This window comes from Paramisgurnus dabryanus, chromosome 6 (genome assembly GCF_030506205.2).
Source record: "Paramisgurnus dabryanus chromosome 6, PD_genome_1.1, whole genome shotgun sequence".
In the NCBI taxonomy this organism is placed as follows: Eukaryota; Metazoa; Chordata; class Actinopteri; order Cypriniformes; family Cobitidae; genus Paramisgurnus; species Paramisgurnus dabryanus.
This window is the reverse complement of record NC_133342.1, coordinates 6,809,166-6,836,088: the sequence shown is the minus strand read 5'-3', so window position 1 is coordinate 6,836,088 and position 26,923 is coordinate 6,809,166. Positions and strand designations below refer to the sequence as shown.

The 26,923-nt window shown below is 34.7% G+C and overlaps 2 protein-coding genes across 3 annotated transcripts; one reads left to right on the top strand and one right to left on the bottom strand.

Annotated features, from left to right (window-relative positions):
- The first annotated feature begins 7,467 nt into the window (after window positions 1-7,467).
- Window positions 7,468-10,664, top strand: ccl25a (chemokine (C-C motif) ligand 25a). Of its 2 annotated transcripts, none has more exons than XM_065262211.2 (5): window positions 7,468-7,538; window positions 7,925-8,006; window positions 9,232-9,349; window positions 9,427-9,532; window positions 9,693-10,664. In XM_065262211.2, the coding sequence occupies exons 2-5, from the start codon at window positions 7,943-7,945 to the stop codon at window positions 9,705-9,707; spliced, it is 303 nt and encodes a 100-aa protein (XP_065118283.1). In that variant the 5' UTR covers window positions 7,468-7,538; window positions 7,925-7,942; the 3' UTR covers window positions 9,708-10,664. The 2 variants fall into 2 exon arrangements, with proteins under 2 accessions (XP_065118283.1, XP_073671012.1); XM_073814911.1 differs by having other exon boundaries at window positions 7,486-7,531; window positions 7,918-8,006.
- A 10,705-nt stretch (window positions 10,665-21,369) lies between these two features.
- On the bottom strand, window positions 21,370-26,783 carry LOC135744163 (serine/threonine-protein kinase NIM1). Its single transcript, XM_065262127.2, has 4 exons — window positions 26,659-26,783; window positions 26,208-26,522; window positions 24,644-24,912; window positions 21,370-22,200 (listed from the first exon to the last, which is right to left on the bottom strand). The coding sequence occupies exons 1-4, from the start codon at window positions 26,702-26,704 to the stop codon at window positions 21,439-21,441; spliced, it is 1,392 nt and encodes a 463-aa protein (XP_065118199.1). The 5' UTR covers window positions 26,705-26,783; the 3' UTR covers window positions 21,370-21,438.
- Between the last annotated feature and the right edge of the window lie 140 nt (window positions 26,784-26,923).

The following is a 26,923-nucleotide window of genomic DNA, read 5'->3' as shown; positions in this document are numbered from 1 at the left end:
CATTTATGTTATTTACTGGCAAGAGTTTGTTCAAAGTTAAATAAATTTTAAATATTAACAAGTCTTTATCTTTACAGAATAAAACTATACAATAACAACCTCATGCAAAGCATTCTGGGAACCAGAAATCATCATCAACCTTTTTCTGTTTTTTGCTTCAGATTTTGTTTCCCAGAATGTTTTGCTTGATGCTGTGTTTTTAGTTTTACTCTGTAAAGACAAAGACTTGTAAATGTTTAATTTTCATTTAACTTTGAACAAAATGTTGCAACTAAAAAACATAAATTTAAATCTACGGTAAGTTGATGCCGTTGCTCCCATACGAAAAAAGAGAATCAAAGAAAAAACGCCAGCTCCATGGTATGACCATCATAGTGCAGCCCTTAAAAAAGTAGCTAGAAAAATGGAAAGAAACTACCGAAACACAAAGTTAGAGGTATGGCGTTCAGCATGGAAAGAGAGTGTTCAACACTACAGACAGGCTATTAAAACCGCCAGATCTACCTATCTCAGTACGCTTATTAAAGAAAATCATAACAACCCTCGTTTCCTCTTTAGCACAGTTGCGAAACTGACTAGAAACAAAGAACAAACAGAAACCAATAGTAAATTCCAACACAATAGTAACGACTTCATGAACTTCTTTACTAACAAAATTATTTCTATTAGGGAAAACATAGAAACTACGCAAGCAGCCACCACTCTACCCAATAGTACATTGACCACTAGATTATCATACGAACATCTTGAGTCATTTAAACCTACTACAATAGAAGAGCTCTCTAAATTAGTAACGTCATCTAAATCATCGTCCTGTATATTAGACCCCATTCCCACAAAATTACTAAAAGAGGTATTTCATGTAGTGTCCGACACGGTACTAAATATCTTTAACTCATCGCTAGAATTAGGATACGTTCCAACAGCTTTCAAACTAGCAGTTATTAGACCGCTCATTAAAAAACCAAACCTTGACCAGGGAGATCTTAATAACTTTAGACCAATCTCAAATCTACCTTTTCTTTCTAAAATATTAGAAAAAGTAGTGGCAAGCCAGCTACGCACATTCATAGCGAATAATAATACATATGAAAAGTTCCAATCAGGATTCAGGCCCCACCATAGCACAGAGACAGCGCTGCTTAGAGTTACAAATGACCTCCTATTAACATCCGATCGTGGTGAAATCTCAATCCTTATATTACTAGACCTTAGTGCAGCCTTTGACACAATAGATCACAGAATCCTACTCAATAGACTAGAAAACTATGTTGGCATCAGTGGTCAGGCGTTAGCCTGGTTTAGATCGTATCTAACCAATCGATATCACTTTGTTTATGTAAATGAGGAAGAGTCACATCACTCCCCCGTTAAATACGGCGTACCTCAGGGATCAGTTCTAGGCCCTATCCTATTCTCGTTATATATGTTACCTCTAGGAGACATTATCAGGAAACATAACATAAGTTTTCACTGCTATGCGGATGATACTCAGCTTTACATCTCGTCACATCCTAGCGAAACACACCAGTTTGCTAAGCTAACAGACTGCATTAGTGATATTAGGGACTGGATGGCACATAACTTTCTTATGCTAAACTCCAATAAGACAGAGATACTTATTATTGAACCAAATCGCTCCAAACATAATATGTCAGATTACAAGTTGCCCATAGATGGCTGCACGGTGGTGCCATCTTCCACGGTTAAGAATTTAGGCGTAATGTTTGACAGCAATCTATCTTTCGATAGTCATATCTCCAACGTCTGCCGCACAGCATTTTTCCATCTTAGAAATATCTCAAAAATACGCCATATGCTGTCTGCATCAGATGCAGAAAAGCTTATCCATGCTTTTATGACCTCTAGAATAGACTATTGTAACTCGTTACTCGGGGGATGCCATGCAAATCAGGTAAACAAGCTACAGCTGGTTCAAAACGCCGCCGCAAGAGTGCTTACTCGATCTAAAAAGTATGACCACATTAGTCCAATTCTGGCATCTTTACACTGGCTACCAGTTAAATATCGCATACAATTTAAAATATTATTAATCACCTACAAAGCCTTAAATGGCCTAGCGCCCTCGTATATAAAAGAACTACTATCAGAATACAAACCACCACGTAAACTGCGATCACAAAATTCCGGTTACTTAATTATCCCTAGAATATCAAAAGTGTCTAAAGGTGGTAGATCCTTTTCCTACTTAGCCCCTAAGCTCTGGAATGATTTACCAAATAATGTTCGAGTATCAGACACAGTCGAACAATTTAAATCTAAACTTAAGACATTCTTCTTTAACAAAGCATTCACATAGAATGTCCAGTAAATGTACTTTTCCCGCAGTAGTTATTTTGTCTAGAACAAAGCACTCACATACCTCATACGGGTAATTTACTCTTGCCGCAATAGTTAGCCTGTCTGGAACCGAGCTGAATTAAACCACTATAATGTATGACACTTGCATTACATGTGAACGGCCCCTACGCTAATAGAATTCTGTTTTTGTCTCCCTGTCTCGTTCTCGACTCTGAGGACAATGAGACAAACAGACCCAGGTCCTGTTGCTGTGAAGGTCATCGCACCACTAATCAACTGGCTGTCCTTCAACGTGACGCCCAACCGATGCGCGACCAACGGCCACCGGCTGAACCAGTTTAATCCGCCTACACGCTTCCTATCCCTACCGTGTCTATATATTATAAATATAAATATTAATTTCTCCCTAGGGTTTTTTGTCCTTCTAGGATTTTTTCCCATTGGGTTTTCTCCTAGGGGGTTTTTTAGTCCCAGGGAGAGTCAGCCAACTTTGGCTTAACTTAGCACTTTACTGTATACGTTACATTATTAATATGCTCGCTTACACGGTTTTTTATCCTTAGCCGCTATATTCTACTTCTTATACTATGTATTGATTTTCAATGTTCTCCTCTACATCTACTCATGTAAAGCTGCTTTGCAACAATTAACAATTGTGAAAAGCGCTATATAAATAAAATTGAATTGAATTGAATTACCGGCAACCCAGCTGCAATTTCTACAGAATTTTTTTACAGTGTAGGGTGTTGCTATGGAGTTGTGGGTTGTTATTTGGGTGTTCTGGGTGGTTGCTATTGTGTTGTTAATAGGTGGTTAAAAGATCCCATCTTTGTATTTTTGGTAAATTCTGACACAATTGACCCCTCACTAAGTAACGCCCGAAAACCGCACAGGCCATTCGTGGTTTAGCAACCGTAACTATGCGCGGGGCCGGGGGTCTGACAAGCTTTCTGGCAAGGGAAACATGCTGAAGCTTTGTGAATATAGATTTTGTAAACCTGATACCCGGTATCCTAAGAGTTTGGACGGGGTGTTGGATTTTTTCCCTTCCCGAAACTTAAAACCCAAGTGGAGAAATGTCAGACGTGGAATTCACTACTAAATATCGACAGGATTAACAAAAACACATACGTTAGCTCCAATGTAAGAGCACGCTAATATAAGCTGGCTAGCTAACTCGGTACATCATTGCTTGCAAATAATGATGGTTCTTTAATGCATATATTTAAATGTAAAATAAGACAATTAAAGGCAAGACGGAGGCTGACTGACATACTTCTAGAAATATTTTAGCAATAAGTCTATGTTTATAGACGACCTACCCCTAAGTACCCCATTCCTGATCGCGGTTCTCTCGGGGTTAGTTCTATAAGTGGGAGAATGTTATCATCGCAAAGTATTCAGGCTGATGTCTTATGTGTGTATATTCCACTGTTTGATTTATAATTATTAGATTATTTTCACAAATTTCTCTTACCCTGCTGTGGATGAACTCAATTTGTGTGTTTTCCATTTGAATGTTCAGCATATAAGGCAGCTGCTGCTTGCGCCGAGACCTAACGTTATAGACTTTAGCTTCAATTTTGATATAAACTATTCTCTAATGGGTTGCATATGTCTTTTATATATTTCTCGACAGTGTTGTTGGGGGTAATGCATTACAAGTAACGTGCATTACGTAATAATATTACTTTTCTGAGGTAACGAGTAAAGTAACGCATAACTTTATAAATGCACACATTAATATTTGAGTTACTTTTTAAAAAAGCAATGCAAGTTATTTTTTTAGTTTAAATAATTAGATAAAAAAATAGGTACTGAATTAAACTGAATGTAGTCATGTAGAATTATGCACTCTATGCGTACACACCTGTGTGGGAACAGTTTGAGTCAAAAACTGAGATGGCAGGCCAGATCTCCTTGGGAACGTCTGACACCGGTGCATACATATTGTAATAGACTTGCCAGGTGAAAAAGCTTGACTGACGTAGCAACAGTAAGGAGGACAGGGCCTGGCGACGTGTCAAATTTCTGACCCTAGGCATAATACGTTGTTGGATAAATTGAGGCACAGCCTTAGACAGTAAATAGTCATCAAACATCTAAAATGATGTGTGTCCATCCACTTGCACATCTAAGATTTTGGTTTCCGTTTTAAAACAGAATTAGAAAATAAAAGAGATAAAGACCTGATTTATGGTTAAAGAGATATTAAGAGCGACAATACTCGAAAATGATCTTCCTTGTGCTGACTGACACATCTGAAACATGCACACAGGCGTGCGACTCCGATATAAACACATAGAAAGAATTACGGTTTTAAAAGTATCTGTTTTGACAAGAATTCACACAGATATAATCTGTTATGTCTTAAATAAATGTTTGATTAACTATTGGGGAAAAATATCTGATGTGTAACATTATATTAGATCCTTGCATTAAGCTGTCTCTATCTAAATGTCAATCAAACAATAAAAGACAAAAAAAAGTTTAACATATATTAATAATGTTTTTGACTTTGTGTGTGCCAAATCTATTAGTTTTACCAGTGATTTTATGGTATGAATGCGGTGATTTTGTTTTTGAACCTTAAAAAATCTTTAACAGAGTAGTAAAAATACTGCGATCCTGCGATTAATCTAGATTAAATATTTTAATTGATCAACAGCCGTAATATTTACCATTGCATTAGTCAGATGATGGCTTAGAACCGAATTTATACAATCACAAGCAAACGGATTTACCTTAAAGTGACTATAAATGTAAACATTTTATACAGAAAAGTTCCGTACTTTAATTCAGCATTAGTAAAATTAACATCTGCTATGCATTTCAGTGCATGAACTTCATTTAAAGATCTTCTTCTCAAGTTAATCCAACAAAACCAGATAAAAAGATTATGAATAAACTGACAATCTAAAAGTAAGTTATCACTGAATATTGTGTCACACTGAAATGCTCCTAAAGTGGGAAACGTGATATTTAAACATCTTAAGATGAAAGCACAAGTGTGTCTTCAGATGCTGAAATCTGATGCATTGCTCAGTGCTCATGTCACTGCATTCTGTGGAATTGCAAAATGCAAGTTGAAACAGACCGATTTGTTCGGATTAAGTTGCTTAAAAAACACGCTGCAAGGCCAGAATTTGCCTCACAGTGGCTTGTGTTTGACATCAACACCTGGCAAGAACTCAAAGATAAACACACAACTTGACCGAGAAATGGTACCTCGAGGTGCCATTATGTAAGACAAAAAAAAAATGGAGCCTAAAAGTTAAGATTGCTGGTCAGCTTCATATAAATAAAGTGATACAAAGTTTTTTAAGAAACCCTTGTATTAATCCTCTATCTTGTAAAAACGTATAAAAAATCAGATGCATGCAAACCATAGACTGTAAAAAGCTACCCAGTCCCACGAAATTACGTACCTATAGTCCCATCATTTTTTGATTCTTATTCGTGATACTGTCACAAATGTCAGTGTTTTTCCGTGATTGTATCACGAATTTCTATTTATGTGTCAATTCTCACGTATTGGTTACTCAACTGCTTATTTTCAAACCATTTTCGCTTCGGTTTAGGGTTAGATTTGGTGTTTGCATTAGGATGTCACTTAAGTATTGGTTTATACTGTTTTTCAGATTTATTTTTTATATTTTCAAAATTTTAAACCATTGTCGCCTGGCGTTAGGGTTAGAGTTAGGTTTGGGTAAGGATGTCATTTTATGTAAATCTAACCCTAAACCGATGCAAAAATTGTAAGAAATTAGGACAAAACAGTTGAGTAACCAATACGTGACAATGACACATAAACAGAAATTCGTGATACGATTACGAAAAAACACGGAAATTGGTGACAGTATCACGAAAAATAATCAAAAAATTATTTGACTATAGGTACGTAATTTCGTGTGACTGGGCTGGTAAAAAAATATGGACGTGGTGTCCATGACGTCACCCATAGGTTTGTTAAGAGCCTTTTTAAAGCTTAATATAGCGGATAACCAAAAATGGGTAAAGAAGCAAGGCATGGGTGAAGCTGAGGTGGCTAGTTGCTTAAACCACGCCCACCTCGATTCTAATGACAGCAGTGGCAGTTCACCCGTCAGTCAAGTGGCCACGCCCTTAATTATGCAGAACTTTAAGGCTTAATATTATTTTAACGGAAGAGTTACAAAAAAATCATCCATGCTCACATTAGTCATGAAGGGCAAAATTAGCTATACAGACCAAAAACACTCTTTGGACCTGTAAAGTTGGGCATTTTAACATTGAGGTCTATGGGAATTGATTCCCTTTTGGAGCCAGCCTCAGCGGCCTGTCCATGAATTGCAGATTAAATCACTTCCGTATTGTCTTCATCAGAAAGATTGGAAGGTTGCCCCTCGGTAAAAACCAATGTCAAACATTGTCCCAATCAACATTTACATTTATGCATTTCATTGACACTTTTATCCAAAGCCGGAAATGTGACGCTCCTTACCATGTTTGAAAGATTCGTTCACAATGCAATGCTAACAGGAGTTAACTTGCAAGCTGTGAGTCAAAGCGGGAGGAATTATGATAACGACGGACTTCTCTACGTCAACAGGCCCGGAGGTAAACTGTTGCCTACAATCCGTGTGTTTGTTGTAGTCCAAGAAAAGAGATTTACATTGGAGATGATAACTCGCGTCATCGTTTACTTTGGGGTTTTTACCTTTTGCATATAATTATCATGTACTAATACACACTTACACACCAAAGCAAGTTTAAAAACGCGAATCGGACAATAGGTGCTCTTCAAGTTGATTAAAGTAAAGTTGAATTTTTTAAGGTGTTACCAATTGAAATTGCTTTTTATGTTTATGTTAACTTTTCACTCTTTACAGTGTAAAATAAATTTCCTTCATGTTGTGTCACAATAATAAAGGAAACATTTTCAATACATTTCCAATAATGGTCTGCAAAATCATTTTAAGTATCATATAGAATCCAGCTAGATCGCAAAATTAAACAAATAATACAAAATATACATAAAAACTCCTTATTGCTTGTATTCATTCTTCTAGAGAAAGCTGACCTTATCAATTGCTTTCATTTTTTTACCTGTCAGAGGGGTGTGGCTTTACCTGTCTCAGGTATCAGGGTTGGGCTCATAATAAATATAATGCAACTTGGAAACGTGCACAGAATTCTGTTCTTGGGGAAAAGACCACTTTCATCTTTTCTTATAGGTGAGTAGACGAAAAAAGAAAAAACAATCAGTTTAACAGCAACTATTTAGTGTAAAATCTTTTAAAGTCTAATAGATCACCTTACCTAACTAATATAAAATTAAATAAACAGATTGATTTTTGTATTGTTTTAGCCTTATAAATAGGTAATCTGATAATATTTGACAGTGATTTTTGCGGATTGCTAAATAGCTGATTTGAACTGAGGTTAATTTTTTACAGCATCAGCGGTAAAGTTGTAAGCATTTTATTGTCACTCAATGAGATGAAAGAATCCAAGGGTCAAGGCTCACTAAGAAGAAAGAAAAGGCCTTTCATGATTATAATGCTTATAGTGGTTTGTAGTTTTTAGTATAGTGAACTTGATTTTCTGTCTCATTTTACAGTAGAGACACTGAGATATCATGCGGTTCAGCTTAATCGTCTTCATCGTCCTTCTGGGTTTCCTGTACCTCACAGAGGCACAAGGTAAGAAACAAAAATTATTATGTGCAATTGTTTTATATGCATTTATCCTCCATACAGAAATACATTTCTTTGGCCAAAAATATGTTTTAAATAGGGCTGGGAAAAGATTAATCGCGTACAAAATAAAAGTTATTTTTTGCATAATATATGTGTGTGTGCTGTGTGTAATTATTGTGTATATTTAACCACACACACACATACATATATTCATGTCAGATTTTATTATTTATATATCATTTTTTTATTTATATATAATATAGAATAAAAATATAAATAAATATATATACACATGTAAATGTTTCTTAAATACATACATGAATGTGTGTGTATTTATATGTACATAATAATTACACACAGCACACACTCATATATTATGCCAAAAATCACTTTTATTTTGTATGCGATTAATCGCGATTAATTTTTTCCGAGCCCTAGTTTTAAATATATGCTAAATACTTTTTGTAGAATTTTTGATACATTTTGATACAATGTACCAATTTTGATAGTTATACAATGTATCAATACAAGTTTGTATACAATGTATAAAGTATAAGTTAGTATAAAATATATAAAATGAAAGGTATAATTCTGCAAGTAAAAATAAGTTTAATTTTTATCCTTTCAAACATGTTAAGATTGCAAGTTTTTCCTCCAATGCGATGTGAATATAAATGCTTTAAAATATATTTATTTTTAAATGGCCAAAAAATATATTGGTAAAAATAAAATTTCTAAATATATTTCAGACATATATTTTATGGCAATTTTATATTTATATTTATTTAAAATTATAATTAAAAAAAATATTTTTTTGCAGTAGAGAAACAGATCATTTTGTCAAGTTTACTGTCAACACTACAACAATATAATGCTTCTGTATATACAGAAGTACACTGAACTGTTTACAAGCATATGCTTTGGTTTATGGTCCACGATGCATACATGTTCTAGATTTACAATAAAATCAAACTCAAAATTAATACTGATGAAAAATTTGTCATTTAATCCAAAGAGAAACTTTGAACCCATCCTATTGAGCCGCAAATGCAATGCTCTCCCAATAAACGATACAGGTGTATGGGAGGGTAATTGGCTTTTGCTGCATATTCAAAGGAAGACTATGATGAGGCAGAGCTATGTTCAACTAAATTATACTCCATTTAGTTGGTCATCAAATGTGTTGCACATGTGCAAATGCGCACTGATTATTTTTATTGTTATATAGGCACGTATGAGGACTGCTGTCTGAAGTACGTCAAGAGAGTCAAACATTCAATGAAGAGCAAAGTGATCAGCTACAGAAAACAGGAGATGGATGGAGGCTGCAACATTCCAGCTACTATGTGAGTAACTTTTCATTCGTTCATCTGTTCATCAGTCCATCCATTTATCTTATAAATATATTCATGTGTCTCGGCAGCTTCACATTGAAACATGGGCGTATGTTCTGCGCTGATCCCAGAGAAAAATGGGTGAAGGAACTGATGCGCAGGATAGACGGGCTGCCTGTTGACTCAAGAAGGAAGGTGCGTACAATAACTTAAAGACTGACAAGCTGTGAATAATAAATGTGTTTGGTGATAATATGAAAGCAATATAAAATAAATAAAATAAAATAGTATACAATATTGAAAACTCATGGCAACCTTCCAAATGTATTAATTAACCTTGTTTTTTCATTACCAGTATTCAAGAGGCTAAACAAAGCTAAGAGAGGACCTGGGGGAAAGCTGCCCAGGTGTTTCAGCCAATCATATTGCAATATTTGAGTGCCGTGGCTCCTTGTACTGTCTTCATAAAGCTTTGAGTGCTGTCACCCCAAGCACACATTTCAGCATGGACAGATTGAAGTTCAGCGCTTCTTGTCTTCCTGTTTCCGGACTCACATTGCTTTATAAGACGGATTGCCGGTTCAATGCTCCGAATGGGAATAATTGTCATTATTTACCCTCTCCACACACAGCTGCTGCTCTCATTTAAAGGCTCTGTTCCAGTTCCTACTGAGCTATTTGGCAGCATCCTAACTTTTTGAAACACTACACAGGCCTGTAGCTCACTAGGTTTTTGAACAGAGTTTATGTGTATAGCAATGTATTGAGGGATGTATGATTAAGTGTACCAGGAACTTTATCTTTACACACTCGATTTACTATCCTACCGTATCTATAATCAACAGGTGTGATAAAATTGTTGAGAAACTTTAGCAATGAAAGTGAGTGGGAAGGTTTTGAAAGTGTCGAGTCGTAACTGGTTTGTATTACACAACAATATTGTATAAATTATAATGCATTATTTTGCTCATGCAAAACGCTTAATGAGTGATTATTGTCTAGCTATTGATAAGATAAATATTCACAGATCTCTTTATATTCACAAATATTATAAATATATATATTGTTCATTTTGTTATTTTTGCATTTTATATTCCAATGACATTTTATTTCAAGTGATTTTTTTTTATAAAGGAACTGGTGCAAGTTTAATGTTTAAGGATTTACCTTATGCATTTTTATATGTGACCCTGGACCACAAAACCAGTCAAATATTGTCAATTTTGATAATCTGAATAAATAAGATGGTTTGTAAGGACAATATTTTGCCAAGATGCAAATCAAAATATTGTGAAAATCACTTTTAAAGCGGTCCAGATGAGTTCCTTAGCAACACATATTGCTAATAATAAATACATTTTTTAGATATTTACATAAGGAAATTCACAAAATACCTTCATGCTACATAATCTTAACTTAATATCATAATGATTTTTGGCATAATAATTTTGAGCCATACAATATATTATTGGCAATTGCTACAAACTAACCTATGCTCCTTATGACTTCTTATGGTTTTGTGGTCCAGGGTCACACATAAAAATCTTTAAACTGTAAAACTCACTTTGTTAATGATAACTGAATGTATTGATTAATTCACTGAGTGATACAAGAAACATAAAACTAACACATCTAAAAAAAGTGATGACCAATCTATTATTTAATAATAGTTAATAATTTTTCTAAGGCAACTTATAAGCATAAATCTTACATTTATGTCACTTACTACTTTAAATTTACTTTTAAAATAAGGTACAAAAGCTGTAACTGGGACTACATGCATTGAGATTAGCCATAAAGTGCGGCTTTAGGCTTTTAATTATGGTTTAAACTAATTAAAACTATTTTAGCCTTAAATTACACAGTCTACCCATTAAAATATTAAGATACGACATATAAAATATGTATTCTTGTACTTTTATTTCATTAATAGCTTAGACAATATCATAATTGGCTTTGGTATGGGGGGCAGTGCCCCCACTGCCCTCCCCAAATCAATGGAACTGGCATATTTTATGATCTGTCAGTGCATGTTATTTTCTGTTGAGACAGCTTGGTCTAGGATAACCTTAAGTGTTGTGAAACCGGGGAATTATAATCTGTTTCCGCAGTCACGGCCTATTTAACTGCATTCTACACCTATGCTGTTTACATGTAGGAGGGTTATCATAGTTGAAAGAAGTTACACACAGCAATACAAACTATAAAAGCCTTTAATCGTGTTGTGGCCTACTTTCACTTTCCCTTGAAACAAAAGACTTTTTGTGTGCACAGTAAAACAGGGTTAATAATCAGGAATATACGTCTCTCCGCTCTTGCTATAAAGATTGAAGTTGTTACATTTTATCTCTCAAGGTTGCCCTTTACATAAAAGTATTTTGCCGATACCATGGTACAGTGGACCATGATATTGATACCTTTGGTATCATCATGCATGTGTCTTTTCTCCTGCAGGTCTCAACACGCCATGCGAAATGTATGAAGTCTCATTTCTTCACCTTCATGGCGTGTTTCTCTTCTCTTCCATGCTAATGGTAATGGAGGAAGAGAGGCATGTCTGCTCAGATATCATCCTCAGATATTGGCTTCCTCTGTGCTGAACTGTTTCCAGTCGCCTCAGCCTCAGATTCAGCCTCTAAGGCCAAATATCCTCCAGCAAGCTTGGATTTCTATACATCAAAAGTGGAAATGAAATGTGAAGGCAGTAAAATAGGCAGTAATTCACCCCAGCAAAGATGTGTTTGATTGATGAGCTTTCAAACGTTGTCCAGATGATGTGCTCAACGATTGAGGCATCACAGGTTTAAACGTTTGCAATGATGTCATGCACTTCATTCACCCTCACGTCGTTGCAAACCTGCATGATTTTCTTTCTTCTTAAAGTAAATGTTCTTCAGAATGTGTAAGCTGTTATTCATGTACGACATGCATTCATTTGTCAAAACGACACAAAGCTTCAAACAAAATTCATTCAAAAAATGTGCTTAAAGGGGGCAACAGATGAATAATTTATTTCGTACCTGTTTATAATTCGAAGACACTATGGAGAAACAGAAAGGGCCCTATTTTAAAGATCTAAGCGCATTGTCTAAAGCGCACAGTGTAAATGGCCGTGTCCAAATCCACTTTTGCTAATTTAACGACGGGAAAAATCGTTTGTGCGCCGAGCGCACGGTCGAAAGGGGTTGTTCCTATTCTTTTGGCGAGTAATGGGAGTGTTTTGGGCGTAACGTGCAATAAACCAATGAGAGTCTCAGCTCTCATCTCCTTTAAAAGCCAGTTGTGCCGGCGCTATGTGTAATCCCTGTTTAGATGACGGACTTTGTAAACTGAAAAACTAAGCGGAGGGAGAAGACCACTAGTTAAAGAATAATGTTAAAAAATTGTGTTGTTTTCATTTTTATTGAAACTTAATTTTTTTTGTAATAAAACCTTTAAAAGCCGTTTTTTTTTCAGTCATAGAAGTACAAATAACAGGCTTTGAATTGCTGTAAATGTATTGATCCTACATAATCATTGTAATCTCATAAAATAATTTGCAAATATGCAAGAAAATGTTTGTTTTCTAAAAATACAAACAAGAGATAAAGAATTTACAAACGTGCGGAGAACCGAAGCGTTTCAGCACTCGGACAGTGCCAATTTTTAAAAAGCATTACTTAAAATGTTTCTTATCTCACCATACCCACAGGTACAGAGTCTTCATATACAATAAATCCATAGGGTAGCATTTAAAAAACATTTAAAAACAGATGCTTTTGTTTAAAGCAAACCATTTATTTACTTACCAGGCTGCAGGTGAAGCAGTTCTTTACGCCGACTAACGTCTCATAAATAGTCCTCATTTATGTCCAAGAGACTCAATAATAATCTTTTACATTCAATCCTTTAATCTTTCATATTTAAAATCATTTTTGTGCTGCTGCGCATTCATGTATGTGATAAGCAAACCCGCGTTGACGTCCCATTTATAGGCGCATATTACTAACGCGCTCATTAAATAACAAAAAACACTATTGCGCCATAGACTTTAGAGCAGGTTTTAGTTGGTCAATGGCGTAGTCTATTTTAGTTGCCTCAAAATAGCAACGCGCCAACAATGCGCCTGAACACACCTCATTTTCAGACCAGAACGCACATGGGTACAAAACTGGGCACAAGTGCATTTGCTATTTAAACAACGTGGCGCTAAATGTGAAAATGATCATTGCGCAGGGTTGAAACTAGCAAAAGACTCTTGCGTCGTGCATTGCGCTGGGAGTAAGAAAGAGTCCAAACATTTTTTGGGTCCCGAAAACGCAAACATTTGAAAACATGCTACAAAGTGCATGTTTTTGAAAATGGTGTCTTTATCCAAAAAATGCAAATCTGTGAAAACGCTGGTGTCAGGCACATATGTAGTCCGTGTTTGGTCTACAGGAGAATTCACGTACACAGACAACAATGGCGGACTACATGATTATGTTCATGTTGCTAAAATGTTGAAGATGAAGTAACAAACCAGCCTTATCATTCGTCCAAAACTGCCAGCTGCTTTCAGCATGTTGTTTGTTTGAAGGCATCTTTCTGCAGGCTACTCCTTTATCACTTCCCTTAAGGGTCTTTCGTAGTGTTATGTGACTCGCCACACCCACTGGCCTGGCATGCATAAATCAGCATTTTTGTAATTTTTATGTACACACACCTGGACAGAGTATGAATGACGACAGGACTTCTCTTCAGCAGGACCACAGGACATCTCTTGACAGATCCCACAAGGATAGAGATAACACCACGCAGCCACAACAACCACTGTTCATGGACACAATCTCAGCTGAATCCTGCCCACAGAGCTCACCACAGACACCATAAGACAGCTCCAGCTCATTCAGATTGCTTTTTTGTAGTGCTTCTCCATTTAAAACACATCACATGGCATTGAGGATGTATGCAAGCTGTTGTTAGGGTTTTAGGTCCCAAAAGATTAAAATAATCTATAAGTCTGATCTCTGATTAAGTATCAACACAAAGCACACAATTAATTAAAAAGGTTGAGTAAGAAGTGTAGATCAAATCCCAAACCCAAATAAGTAATAAATCACAAATCACTAATACAAATTTCTTTTTGCCCCACAAAACTTTTTTGTTATAGGCTATAGTCAATAAGGATTTTATATGACGTAATATTTGTGCAACTGCAGGCCCTCAGGACAACTTACAGTATAAGCTTATACCTCAAGGATTAATGTCAAAAGAAAGAATGCAAAAGTCTTCCTTTAAAAGCAAAGAGTGTCAACATTTATAAAAGCAAACAGATAATAAATATATCGGTCATGTCAAATACATAAGCTCCGAGTGAAAAATTTTGATTCGAGTATTATTTTGCCTTAGGAAGCACAATTGTGCCCTTTCAATAATATTTACCTCTTAGTTGTTTTATCAATCCATGACAACTGTTAACACTTGCTCTTGGAGGATTTGTGAAATTGCACTTACATTTCAGAGGGATTAGATTACTTTTCCAAAGATCTTTTTATTAAAAATATAACCCTTTTATTCACTAAGGTATAGCTGATGCACTTCTGAGCATGTTTGAGCTCAGCTTAGGCATGCAGGAATATTAACAAAAGCACTTTATCACGTGCCAATGTTTTGAAGCTGGAGCGCAACAATTTAACATTAATTGTAAAGATTAGGATTAATTCATATTAAACAATATTATACAAATAATATTATTGTTTTTTATGTTAACAAATGTTACACAGGACCACAAATCCAGTCATAAGTTGCCCAGGTATATTTGTCAACAATACATTGCCAACAATACATTGTTTGTAACGGTCACAATTGTTGATTTTTATAGGGCAAAAGGCATTAGAATATCTTAAGATCATGTTTCATTAATATATTTTGTAAATTTCCCAATGTGTATACACCGAAAAAAAATGATTAATTCAATTTACTCATTTGTTAAGGTAAGTGGTTGCAAATAATTTATTTAAGCTACATTTAACTCTTTCACCGCCATTGACGAGATATCTTGTCAATCAAGAGAAAACGCTTCCCTGGCAATGACGAGTATTTCCGTCTTTCCGCAATACCGCTATTATCCACCAGGTGGTGCCCTTCCGCAACTTTTTAAACCCGGAAGTATTGCCCTATGGCAAGCGGCTGCATGTCCGTGTCTGTTTTAAAGATCGCTCTGAATGGGATCTCTATGAAAAGTCTGTCACAAAAATGAAATTATCTCTGCTTTTTGCTCAAAATGTGGTGTTTTTGCAGAAACCTACTCTTATTCAAAAGCTGATTACAAAAGAACCACTGAAGGTAGGATGAAACTTTTTTTTTTTTTTTGAAAGCAGAGGGTCTGTTCTTTCATTTGGTATATTGAATGTTTATATATTTAAAGAAGAACATTTTCTGGAAGGCATTAAACTTTGGTAAAAATCATGAAAAACGCTGGCGCTGGCTGGCAACTTTTTCAAAAAACGCTGGCGGCGAAAGAATTAAACAACAACAAAAAAATAGAAAAGCAAAACAAAACAAAAAAAATTTGTTTAAATGTAGCTTAAATAAATTGATTGCAACCACTTACCTTAAAAAATTGAGTAAATTGAATGAATCATTTTTTTCAATGTATATTTATCAAAAATGTATTTATCATTTATAACATGTGTTGCTTATGACTTCATTTAGACAACTTTAAAGCCGATTTTCTCAGCATTTTGAGTTTTTTTGCACCCTCACATTCCAGATTTTCAAATAGTTCACTGAAAAAAAATTCATTCAATTTACTCTTTTTTTTTTTAAAGGTAAGTGGTCGCAATCAATTTATTTAAGCTACCTTTAAACAAAAAAAAAATTAGCAAAACAAAAAAAACTTTTGTTTAAATGTTGCTTAAATAAATTGATTGCACTGTAAAAAAAGTCCATAGAAATTGCAGCTGGGTTGCCGGTAATTTACCGTAAATTTTTATTTATGTTATTTACTGGTAACATTTTGTTCAAATTTAAATGAACAAGTCTTTGTCTTAACAGAGTAAAATAAAAAAAAAACAGCATCAAGCAAAACATTCTGGGAAACAAAATCCGAAGCAAAAAACTGAAAAAGGTTGATGATGATTTCTGGTTCCCAGAATGCTTTGCATGAGGCTGTTATTGTTTAGTTTTATTCTGTAAAGATAAAGACTTGTTAATATTTAAAATTTATTTAACTTTGAACAAACTCTTGCCAGTAAATAACATAAATTTAAATCTACGGTAAATTACCGGCAACCCAGCTGCACCAACATTGTAATTTCTACGGAATTTTTTTACAGTATACTTACCTTAAAAAATTGAGTAAATTGAATGAATCATTTTTTTCAGTGTTGTCTCTCAGCCAAATATTGTCCTATCCTAACAAATCATAAATCATTAAAGCTTATTTATTTAGATTTCAGATGTATGACCCTTATCACTGATTTTGTGGTCCAGGGGGCCACAAATATTATTTGTTATACACTGAAAAAAAAATTTCATTCAATTTACTCAATTTTTTAAGTTAAGTGGTCGCAATCAATTTATTTAAGCTACATTTAAACAAACAAACAAACAAAAAAAGAAAAACAAAAAACTTCTGTTTAAATGTAGCTTAAATTAATTTATTGCAACCACTTACCTTAAAAAATTGAGTAAATTGAAGGAATTGTGTCTGATAAGGTGGTTTGTGATGAGAAGCCTGCAGTGACCTGAGTCGACACCTGGAAACGAAATATCAAAGTGAAACAAAACTTGAAAATCTGCCTGGGCCTGTATTTAATAGGCCTAATAGAAATTAGAAACATTTTTTGCAAAAGGTTTTATTTTACACAGGTTTATGTGCCGATGTTGAACAAATAACTCAAATTTGTCAAAAAAAGATGGTATCTTGAATCTGTCCCTTTTTGAGCATGCATTTGCTATTTCACAATATCTGGGAAACTCCAAGAATAACATTGACAATGTTGCATGTCAATACAGGATTACATCAGTTGCTCCAGGGAAAGCATTTTAGGTTTAATACAAATCCTATTATCCTTATGATAATTATTTAAATCTTTTAATTTCACACTTGTTTATACTTAACCAGTACTAGTTAAAATACACAACTTTTAACACCTTCCCCAGAACGCAGAGTTTTTTTTAAGTAAATTGCACAATCCAAAATCGTATTGCTGCCATGGTCATAAAACTGAAACTATACTTGTGTAAAACTTAAAAGACCTTTCCAAACTTGCAAATGTGCCAATAACGTAGCTGAAAGAAATTACAAACAGCTTTTGACAGGAGATGGGTTTGAACACAGCTATGTGTCTGGACCTAATAGTTTCTTCAGACCTAATGCGCTAATAAATTGTCAGTGAAAGTAAATGTCAAAATGCCAATCTGATCTGGATGTGTTTTAGTTTAGATCCCTCCAGCGCTTGACAGATAACCCCACCAAAAAGGATGAGTGACTCATATATTTTCATGCTTGTCTGTGCCTCCTTTATTTCATCAAATAGCAGCAAATCAAAATGAAAGAATTTGGCACGGCCTGTGAATATTTTCGCTGTATTATGGTTAATCAATCATGGGTGTGAAATTTTGATACTTCATTGCTTCACCGCAGCGTTTTATTGTAAATGAACTCAAACTGAATCTGTATCGTCAATAAAGCAGCTATTAAAACCATACATTTGAACAAAAAATGATGCTATTATGACTTAAACTGTATATAGCGGGTGTTTTTCCCATGGCTGTATTGGCAAATACTCAAAATTCTGATGTAAATAAAATTTTGCGTGTTGTGTTCATAGTCAGTGTAATACTTGTCATTTTTAATTGACATATTAGTAAGAATCTAAAATAAAAAGTTATGTCCCCAGGTTATGCACCAACCCTCTTACATCATATATTTCCCCTTGTGAAGTAATTAACCATTCTGTTAATCAAAAACAATTTGTCATAATGATAACATCGTCCTTTTTGAAAGTGAGCTCATGAAGTCTCTGTTTGTCAGTGGATGATCTTATAATCCCCACCCTGTTACCAAAATTATCTAGCGAATAAAAAACAATGATGATTTTGAAGTGAACAATCTGTTTTACAATTTACATCGCCTATGAAAATGGATGTGCAAAGACAGGTCACACTTTTAACTAAAGGACTACGCAGTCAATGCAAATGCAACTTCTTATGACAAATCTTGTTTAATATATAAAAGCAGAAAATTTGTCTATACTGGAGGTATACTGCACATTTTACTAGGGCTACATGCATTGACTTTGATTACAATCTGGCGCCCTCTTCTGGCCATCAGTGTCTTCAGTCATAAAAGTCTTTAGTCCTAAAGTCTTAAAACGGTCAAGACTTTTTTAAGATGGTGTCGCCACAGTACGTATTTGAAGTTATAGCTCAAAATATCATAAAGATAATTTATTATAGCATGTTAAAATTAACACTTTGTACTAGGTGTGAGCAAAAATGTGTATCCTTTTAAATGCAAATGAGCTGATCTCTGCACTAAATGGCAGTGCCGTGGTTGGAGAGTGCAGATTATGGGGCGGTATTATCCCCTTCTGACATCACAAGGGGAGCGTAATTTCAATGACCTAATATTTTTTACATGCTCGCAGAGAATGGTTTACCAAAACCATTAAGAAAAAGTAACTGGGTTGATCTTTATCAAATTTTTAGGTTGATAAAAGCACTGGGAAGATTTTCACGCTGTGCACTGGAAAAAATGACTTTCTTACTAAGTATTTTTGTCTTGTTTTCAGTACAAATATCTAAAAACTCTTAAATCCAGATGAATTTTCTTGATGAGCAAAATGACCTTAGAAAATAGGTCTAGTTTTAAAACAAAAAATATCAAATTTAAGTGAATTTGTGGATAAAACAAGCAAAAAAAAAAAAAAAAACTGCCAATGGGGTAAGCAATTTTTTCTTGAATTTTTCTTGAATTAAGTGTTTAAGAAAAAAGTTCTAGATTTTTTTGCTTGTTTAATCGACAAATTCACTTAAATTTTATATTTATTGTTTTAAAACTAGACTTATTTTCTTATGTTATTTTTTGTTCATCAAGAAAATGCATCTTGACTTGAGAATTTGTAGATATTGTTGCTTAAAACAAGACAAAAATACTAACTAAGAAAGTCTTTTTTTTGCAGTGTGACTTTAAAATAAGAATCCAACAGGATTTTCAAAAGGGAAACATGGGTGTTGCCACACAATGCTCGGGTATTGATTGTTGGTGGTTGTCAAGCTGCTATAGACCTGTCCGTGTAAAGTCATTTCAGAGAATTGTTTCTTAAACACATTATAAATTTAAGAAATCTATTGCCGAAACATGTTAGAATGACTGTTAACTATGTAGTACTAAATTGTGGAGTTACACCGTTAAACAGTTTTTTTTCACATTTCTGTGATCAGGCAGTGGCGTAGCAAGTCAGTCCTGGGCCCATATGAAAAAAAAATTATCCTATATATATATATTTATAATATATATATTTTATTTATATTATTAAGCCAAAGCCCCCCCCCCAACCTTGCCCATTGGCACTGTTAACTGTGGCGCGCAGGGTCTGTTAACAACATATACTTTTAATAAGGTAGTCAAATATTTTTACTTTACTTTTTTACTTTAAAGGGTAGATTTAAATAAAGAAAAACAAAATGTTTTGGGTAGTTCTTGACTCGTGACTAAATTCTCCACCTCCTCTTTTCTCTTTAAGGCCCCACTTTTATGTTTATATTTCTCCATCCTTAATGTTCATGTAGATAGCCGCTATATTAACCTCTCACACTGTTTTTTTTTTTTTTTGGCGTGGCGATGCGTCATGTAAGAAAATGATGGCGTAGTAGTTTACGGCAGCCGCAGAGTGCAAAAAATAAAATAAACGCAAACAAGAAATGATGGAGAACTTAAGACATTATGGAGAAATAAGAAATCACTCACATGATATATACAAAATATATTTATTGCAGCCACAAATAAAAATTTAATTGAAAAAAAAAATATTAAAAGCTGGGGCGGGCCCAGGGCCGGGCCCCCTATTGGCCCGGGCCCATTTGCACGTGCATACCCTGCATGACCAGACGCTACGCCACTGTGTTCAGGATTATTTGGACGGGGCTAAAACAGTGGCTTGATGATGCACTGGAGTCACCGAGAATGGCCCCGCCCAAATCACTGTCTTTGAAGGCAGCTTTTCTTCTAGTGGGCGTGGTTTCAGCGCAGACATTGGTCACGCCCCCAGCGTTTGAGAGCAGAGAATGCTGCATATTTTTTCCAGATTTCGTTAACTTATTTTATTTACTTGGCGGGTTTTTTAGCATTCAAATTTGCTGGGTGATCAACAGCACGTTTTTCTATGATGTGACAAACAAAACATATTAAATATCACTTTTCACAGACTTTAAATTGTTCAGGGTTATTTAGCCCGGTGGCAGCATTCGAAGCATGTCCGAATACAATGTTTGGTTTACTTCCTGTCTCCGTAGATACCTTCATCGTCTTATCCCATAATCTCTGCATGGGGAATGTAATTGGTCGAGTTCGAAAAAAGAAAATGGCGGCCAAGAAAGCAGCTGGAACACAAATTTAGAGTAAATAAGGTTATATTTTACACCGTTTCTAGCAAGAAAATTAGTATTGCAGTTTTCAAATACGGTTTTAGTTACTACAAAGGCGCTCTCTGTTTATATTTCAAACTGAATACAATTACGCTGCCTATGAAGGCTGTCCGAATGCGTTTCCTGGAGCAGAGAGGCACCAAATCATCTGCCTTGGTTTTCGGATGCATCCCACATAAAACTTCACATTAATTGTTTCAAGTTCACGTCAATAACGTTGAACCTCATTGGTTCTCGCATGTTTCCTGTCTAGTTGTATATGCATATTTCATCATGTGACACGCAATGTCCAATGACATTCCACACGTTTTGAGTTTCACCTCTATAATCAAATTTAATTGTAAGAAAATACAAACAAAAACCATTCATAGAGTTTTTCTATACATGCGATTCAATGAAAGTTGCATGACCATGTCACATGTACTGCAAAACATTTGAAGGTATCAAGCTATCCCCAATTTTAATATTTGTCTTATTTTTCATCTTTAAAGAATGACACACACTGCAGACTCATCGTGTTTCTTATGGATGTTGATAGGATATGACCAGCACCGCTTGCTGGGTCGGGTGTTTGTGGGACAGAGCGCCGTGTATCCTGCTGCCTCTATGGATCTCTTCCTCTGAATGCGATGCAGAAGAATGCGGTAAACCCCGGTCAGGGGACTGCGACAGTCCAACACCGCATTGTTCCTCAGGTGAGTCTCAGTAATGCCCAGCATCTTCATTGCCATCTTTACCGACTGATCATCTGCAGTGAGCGTCCGAGAGGAATCGGCCAGGTGTGCAGGAGTTTGCGGGGCAGGTGGGTACGGCTGCGGATACTTTATACCACTCAGCCACGGGCTTGACATGATCTGTGCCAGGGATATGCGGTCAACGGGCACAAGCCTCAGTGCCCCCTTAATAATGTGCTGGCAGGGATCGGGGATGTAAGCTGGAATGGTGTAAGAACCCCTGAGAATACAAAACCTCAGCCTTTTAAGACTAGAGCCGTTAAAGGGGAACGTGGCTGTCGTCATGAAGTACAGCAGGACACCCAAAGCCCAGATGTCAACCAGCGGCCCAATGTAACTCCTATCTCTAAAGAGTTCAGGGGCGGCATACGGTGGAGAACCACAGAATGTGGTGAGATTATCACCGTGTGTGCATTCGGTACTGAAACCAAAGTCGCCCACTTTGATGCAGTAGGTAGTGGTGTAGAAGATATTTTCAGCTTTTAGGTCCCGGTGGACGATGTTGTTGTCGTGCTAAAGGTCATGAAGGAAAAAATTTATTAATATACAGAACTGTTTAAATGTTTAGAAACACTTGATTATTCTTTATGTTTTTACATATTTTTGATATTTTTTCCATAATAGGAAACTCAACAAACAAGTGGCGGCCGGTGACTTTTTTCGAGGTCATGCGTAGTATGAAGACCATCATGTGTGACTTAGTATTTGAAGGCTGTAGCTCTAAAATCTTTACGAAGTGAACTGAAATTTGACAGTCTAGCCTACAGAGGGAGCTGTGCACTTATTGTTCCCACACTATGCTTGTCAGTTGGACACAGACTTTTAAAAATAAATATGTAGGCAGATTTTTTTTATTTTATTTTAGAAAATATGACACATTGATGCAGATTAAACAACCCACACTGCAAAAAAATTATTTTCAAGAAATTGATTTTTTTGCTTACCCCATTGGCAGATTTTTTTGCTTGTTTTATGCACAAAACCACTTCAATTTAATATTTTTGGTGTAAAAACTAGACTTATTTTCTTGGGTTGTTTTGCTCATCAAGAAAAAGCATCTTAATTTAAGAATTTTTAGATATTTCTACTGAAAACAAGACAAAAATACTAAGAATTGTTTTTCTTGAAAATCATTTTTTGCAGTGTATTATTACTTTTTTATGCTGTTGATTATGTGGAGGCTTAAAATAAGCCTTTTGGCCTTTTTGGCTCTTCTTGCATTGCATTTTTTTAACATCTATATTCAGTTTATATTATGCAAAATAAAATAAAAAAAAAATTTGTCTTGTTTTCAGTAAAAATATCTAAAATTTCTTAAATTAAGATGCTTTTTCTTGATGAGCAAAACAACCCAAGAAAATAAGTCTAGTTTTTACACCAAAAATATTAAATTTAAGTGATTTTGTGCATAAAACAAGCAAAAAAATCTGCCAATGGGGTAAGCAAAAAATCTTGAACATTTTTGTTAAACGCTAAATTCAAGAAAAATTTTCCTACCCCGTTGGCAGATTTTTTTGCTTGTTTTATGCACAAAATCGCTTAATCGATATTTTTGGTCTAAAAGCTATACATTTATTAAATTGGGTCGTTTTGCTCATCAAGAAAAAGCATCTTAATTTAAGAATTTTAGATATTTTTACTGAAAACAAGACAAAAATACTAATAATTTTTTTTTCTTGAAAATAAATTTTTGCAGTGTGGTATGTTTGTTTTCAGTAGAAATATCTAAAAATTCTTAAATCAAGATGTGTTTGCTTGATGAGCAAAATGACCTAAGGAAAAAAAATTTTTTTTAGACCAAAAATATACAATTTAAGTAAATTTGTGCTTAAAACAAGCAAAAATATCTCCAAAGGGGTTAGAAAAAAAATCTTGAAATAAATACCTTTTTCTTAAATACTTAATAAAACAAATTATCACCCCATTGGTAAATAGTTTTGCTTGTTTTAAGCACAAATTGAATTAAATTGTATATTTTTGGTCTAAAATTAGACTTTTTTACTATAAAACAATTCAAGCTGGTTTAACGTACAAACGAAAATTTCTACAGCTACTTGAAACTTATGGCTTCATGTTTGCATTATTACTTTTGTGAAATATTTAGATTTTTATGATTTTATTTATAAAATGAATATATTATTGAATTATTTTTATTTCTTAAAATAAAAATTTTAAACTGCTACACTGTAAAAAAATTACTTTCTTAGTTAGTATTTTTGTTAGTATCTAAAAATTCTCACGTCAAGATGCATTTTCTTGAAGAGCAAAATAACCTAAGAAAATAAGCCTAGTTTTAAGACAAAAATATTAAATTTAAGTGAATTTGTGGATTAAACAAGCAAAAAAATCTGCTAATGGGGTAAGCAAAAAATCTTGAACTTTTTTCTTAAACACTTATTTAAGAAAAATTCAAGAAAAATTTGCTTACCATTGGCAGATTTTTTTGCTTGTTTAATCCACAAATTCACTTAAATTTGATACATTTTGTCTAAAAACTAAATGTATTTTCTTAGGTAATTTTGCTCATCAAGAAAAAACTAATTGATTTAAAAAAAAAAAAGATATTTCTACTGAAAACAAGACAAAAATACTAAGTTAGTAATTTTTTGCAGTGTATAAAAATATATATAAGGTTTTCACCCTAAAGTGTCTTCTTTAAAACAAGGCCAAGATTTGGCTTCTAAACCAAAAAATTGCCAAAGTTATAATAATTTGAAGGTGCACATCACATTTTTACACCCCCCCCCCCACTCAACAGGATTTGCACCACATAAGGGGTTAAAAAGAAATAGTAAATATATATAACTTAATGAGGCTTTCATGTTTTACAGTGTTCTTTTCTCAATTTGCTCATCAGGAAAATACAGTTTGATTTAAAGTTTTTCTACTGAAAACAAAACAAAAATACTAAATAAAAAAAGTGATTTTTTTACAGTGTATGAAAGGCATCACTCACCATGTGTTTAACAGCAGACAGGATCTGTGAGAAGACCAGTTTACTCTCAACATCAGACAGTCGACCCCTACTGGCAACTCTAGAGAACAACTCTCCTCCAGGTGCGTACTCCATCACTAAATAAAGACGTCGAAACGTCTCCACCACCTCATACAGCTGCACAATGTTTGGGTGAGACAGTCTTTCCATGCAATAGATCTCAGAGAGGAACAACTTCTGTGAACGCTTGTCTAAACGCACCTTGTCCAGGATTTTGACTGCAACTTTGTCTTGGTAACAATATAGAAAGAGAAATGATAGCGTTATAATGAAGTAGCAAATTGAAATGTCAACAATTATCAAATTTTGAAATGCACCGGAAAAAATGACTTTCTTTCTTACTTTGTCTTGATTTCAGTATAAAGATATCTAAAAATTCTTAAATCAACCTTGATGAGGAACATAACCTAAGAAAATAAGTTTAGTATTAAGAACAAATAAATATAAAATGTAGGCGAATTTGTTCTTAAAACAAGCAAAAACATCTACCAACGGGGTAAGAATGTTTTGAATTTTTTTTAGTGTTTTAGAAAAAAGTAAACTTGTTTCAAGATATTTTTCTTACCCTATTGGAATATATATTTTTATTTATTTACTTATTGCTCAAGCAGAAATACTTAAATAATTTGAATATTTGGTCTAAAAAGTAGACTTATTTTCTTAGGTCATTGTGCTCATCAAGAAAATGTATCTTGATTTAAGAATTTGTAGATATTTGTACTGAAAATAAGTCAAAATATTAAATAAGAAAGTCATTTTAGGTAAATTTTAAAGTTTTTTGTGTTTGTCCAAATTTGCAAACAAATTGTCCAAATTCAAAACAGCCCTGCATTTTTTGAGTGCATACGGTATTTATAGATACTCATCAACAACATACAGATATATAGAACTTGACACACAATCATCCAGGACTGTGATGTCATTTCCTGTTTTATGGTTTTCTTTTTACATGACATTTCTTTAATTTAGAAATGTTGTATCTTAGAGAGTTGTATGTATAATAATTCATATGTTTACCGTGTGATAAATGCACCGTATGGAATCTGAATGTATTTGGGGAAGGGGTCTCGTGACAGAGATTAACCATAATCTTGCAACACCTGGATTAACCTACATTTGATTACCCCCAGACATACTGAACCAGACGTGATGTTCTCTACATGCTGGGTTATCTTCAACCCAGCAGTGGGTCAAAACGGGACACTGGGTATAACCCATAAATCAAATATAAAAAGTGTATGCCAAATACTCTAATGTAAATGTACTACATAAATGTAATGGTGTTAAAAATCAAACATATAACAATATACAAATAAACTAAGACTATAAAAGTGAGTATAAATATAAAACTGTTAGTAGAAGTAACAGAATAAAATATGTGACTGTATAGTTTAATAACCTGACCAAGTGATAATATTGCAGATTAACTCTCTGAATAACTACAAAAATACATGTAATGGGTAATATACTGTGTTGTGGTTATCATCTATTGTGTTCATAGTTATTGATGCATTCCATGGCTCACCTTTGGTCAGGTCATGAATGGCGAGTTTGACCTGGGAGAAGTTTCCGCTGCCAATTTCCCCACGAAGTTCGTAGAAACCGATCCGTCTGCCGAAGGTGATGTCATCAACAACCTTTTGGTTGTGTGTGAGGTCATACGCAGCCTTTTCAAAGGGCGTCTGCTTCACGTTGACCTCTGGACTCATGACTGCAGGTTTTCTGTCCGGTGTACGAGCGTTTCTCTTTTTCTCTTCTGTTTTTTTAGTCCCTCCTTGCCAGGCCAGTTGAGGAACAAGATCTTTATGAGGAGAGGGCATCGTCTGCTGGACCACCTGCCCTGTACAAAGATCGATATGGTCAATAAAATCTGATCTTTTACATTTGGCTTTCTGCTATATCAATATGTGTTACCTGGGAATACACATAACGATAAGAAAGAGCAATTTTAGGACAAATCTAACTGGCAAACTCACAAAAAACTCGATCTCTTCCATCCGTGTTAGGTTTTAGAGCATTCATATTTCAAAACATCCGTTTTCTGCCAGTTTTCCAAATATGTGTCAGATACGTCCAGTAGAGTCTGACTGCGTCTTCAGGGGTCTTCAGGGCTCCTCAAATTTCCAGGGAGAGTCTTGAGTTTGTTGCTGCTCCATCTGTAAATGCGTTTAAACTAATAACTATTAGTTAAGTTCATCCTATTATACTGAAACTTTGCAACCGTCTAACACACACCTGTTC

Bases quoted from the DNA above. Each gene is read 5' to 3' on its own strand.
- ccl25a (XM_065262211.2), top strand. From the start codon at position 7,943: ATGCGGTTCAGCTTAATCGTCTTCATCGTCCTTCTGGGTTTCCTGTAC. The intron at 8,007-9,231 runs GTAAGAAACAAA...ATTGTTATATAG, and splicing joins GTACCTCACAGAGGCACAAG to GCACGTATGAGGACTGCTGT. The intron at 9,350-9,426 runs GTGAGTAACTTT...GTGTCTCGGCAG, and splicing joins TGCAACATTCCAGCTACTAT to CTTCACATTGAAACATGGGC.
- LOC135744163 (XM_065262127.2), bottom strand. From the start codon at position 26,704: ATGAATGCTCTAAAACCTAACACGGATGGAAGAGATCGAGTTTTTT. The intron at 26,523-26,658 runs GTGAGTTTGCCA...ATCTTTGTACAG, and splicing joins TGGAAGAGATCGAGTTTTTT to GGCAGGTGGTCCAGCAGACG. The intron at 22,201-24,643 runs GTGAGTGATGCC...CATGACCTTTAG, and splicing joins TGTCTGCTGTTAAACACATG to CACGACAACAACATCGTCCA.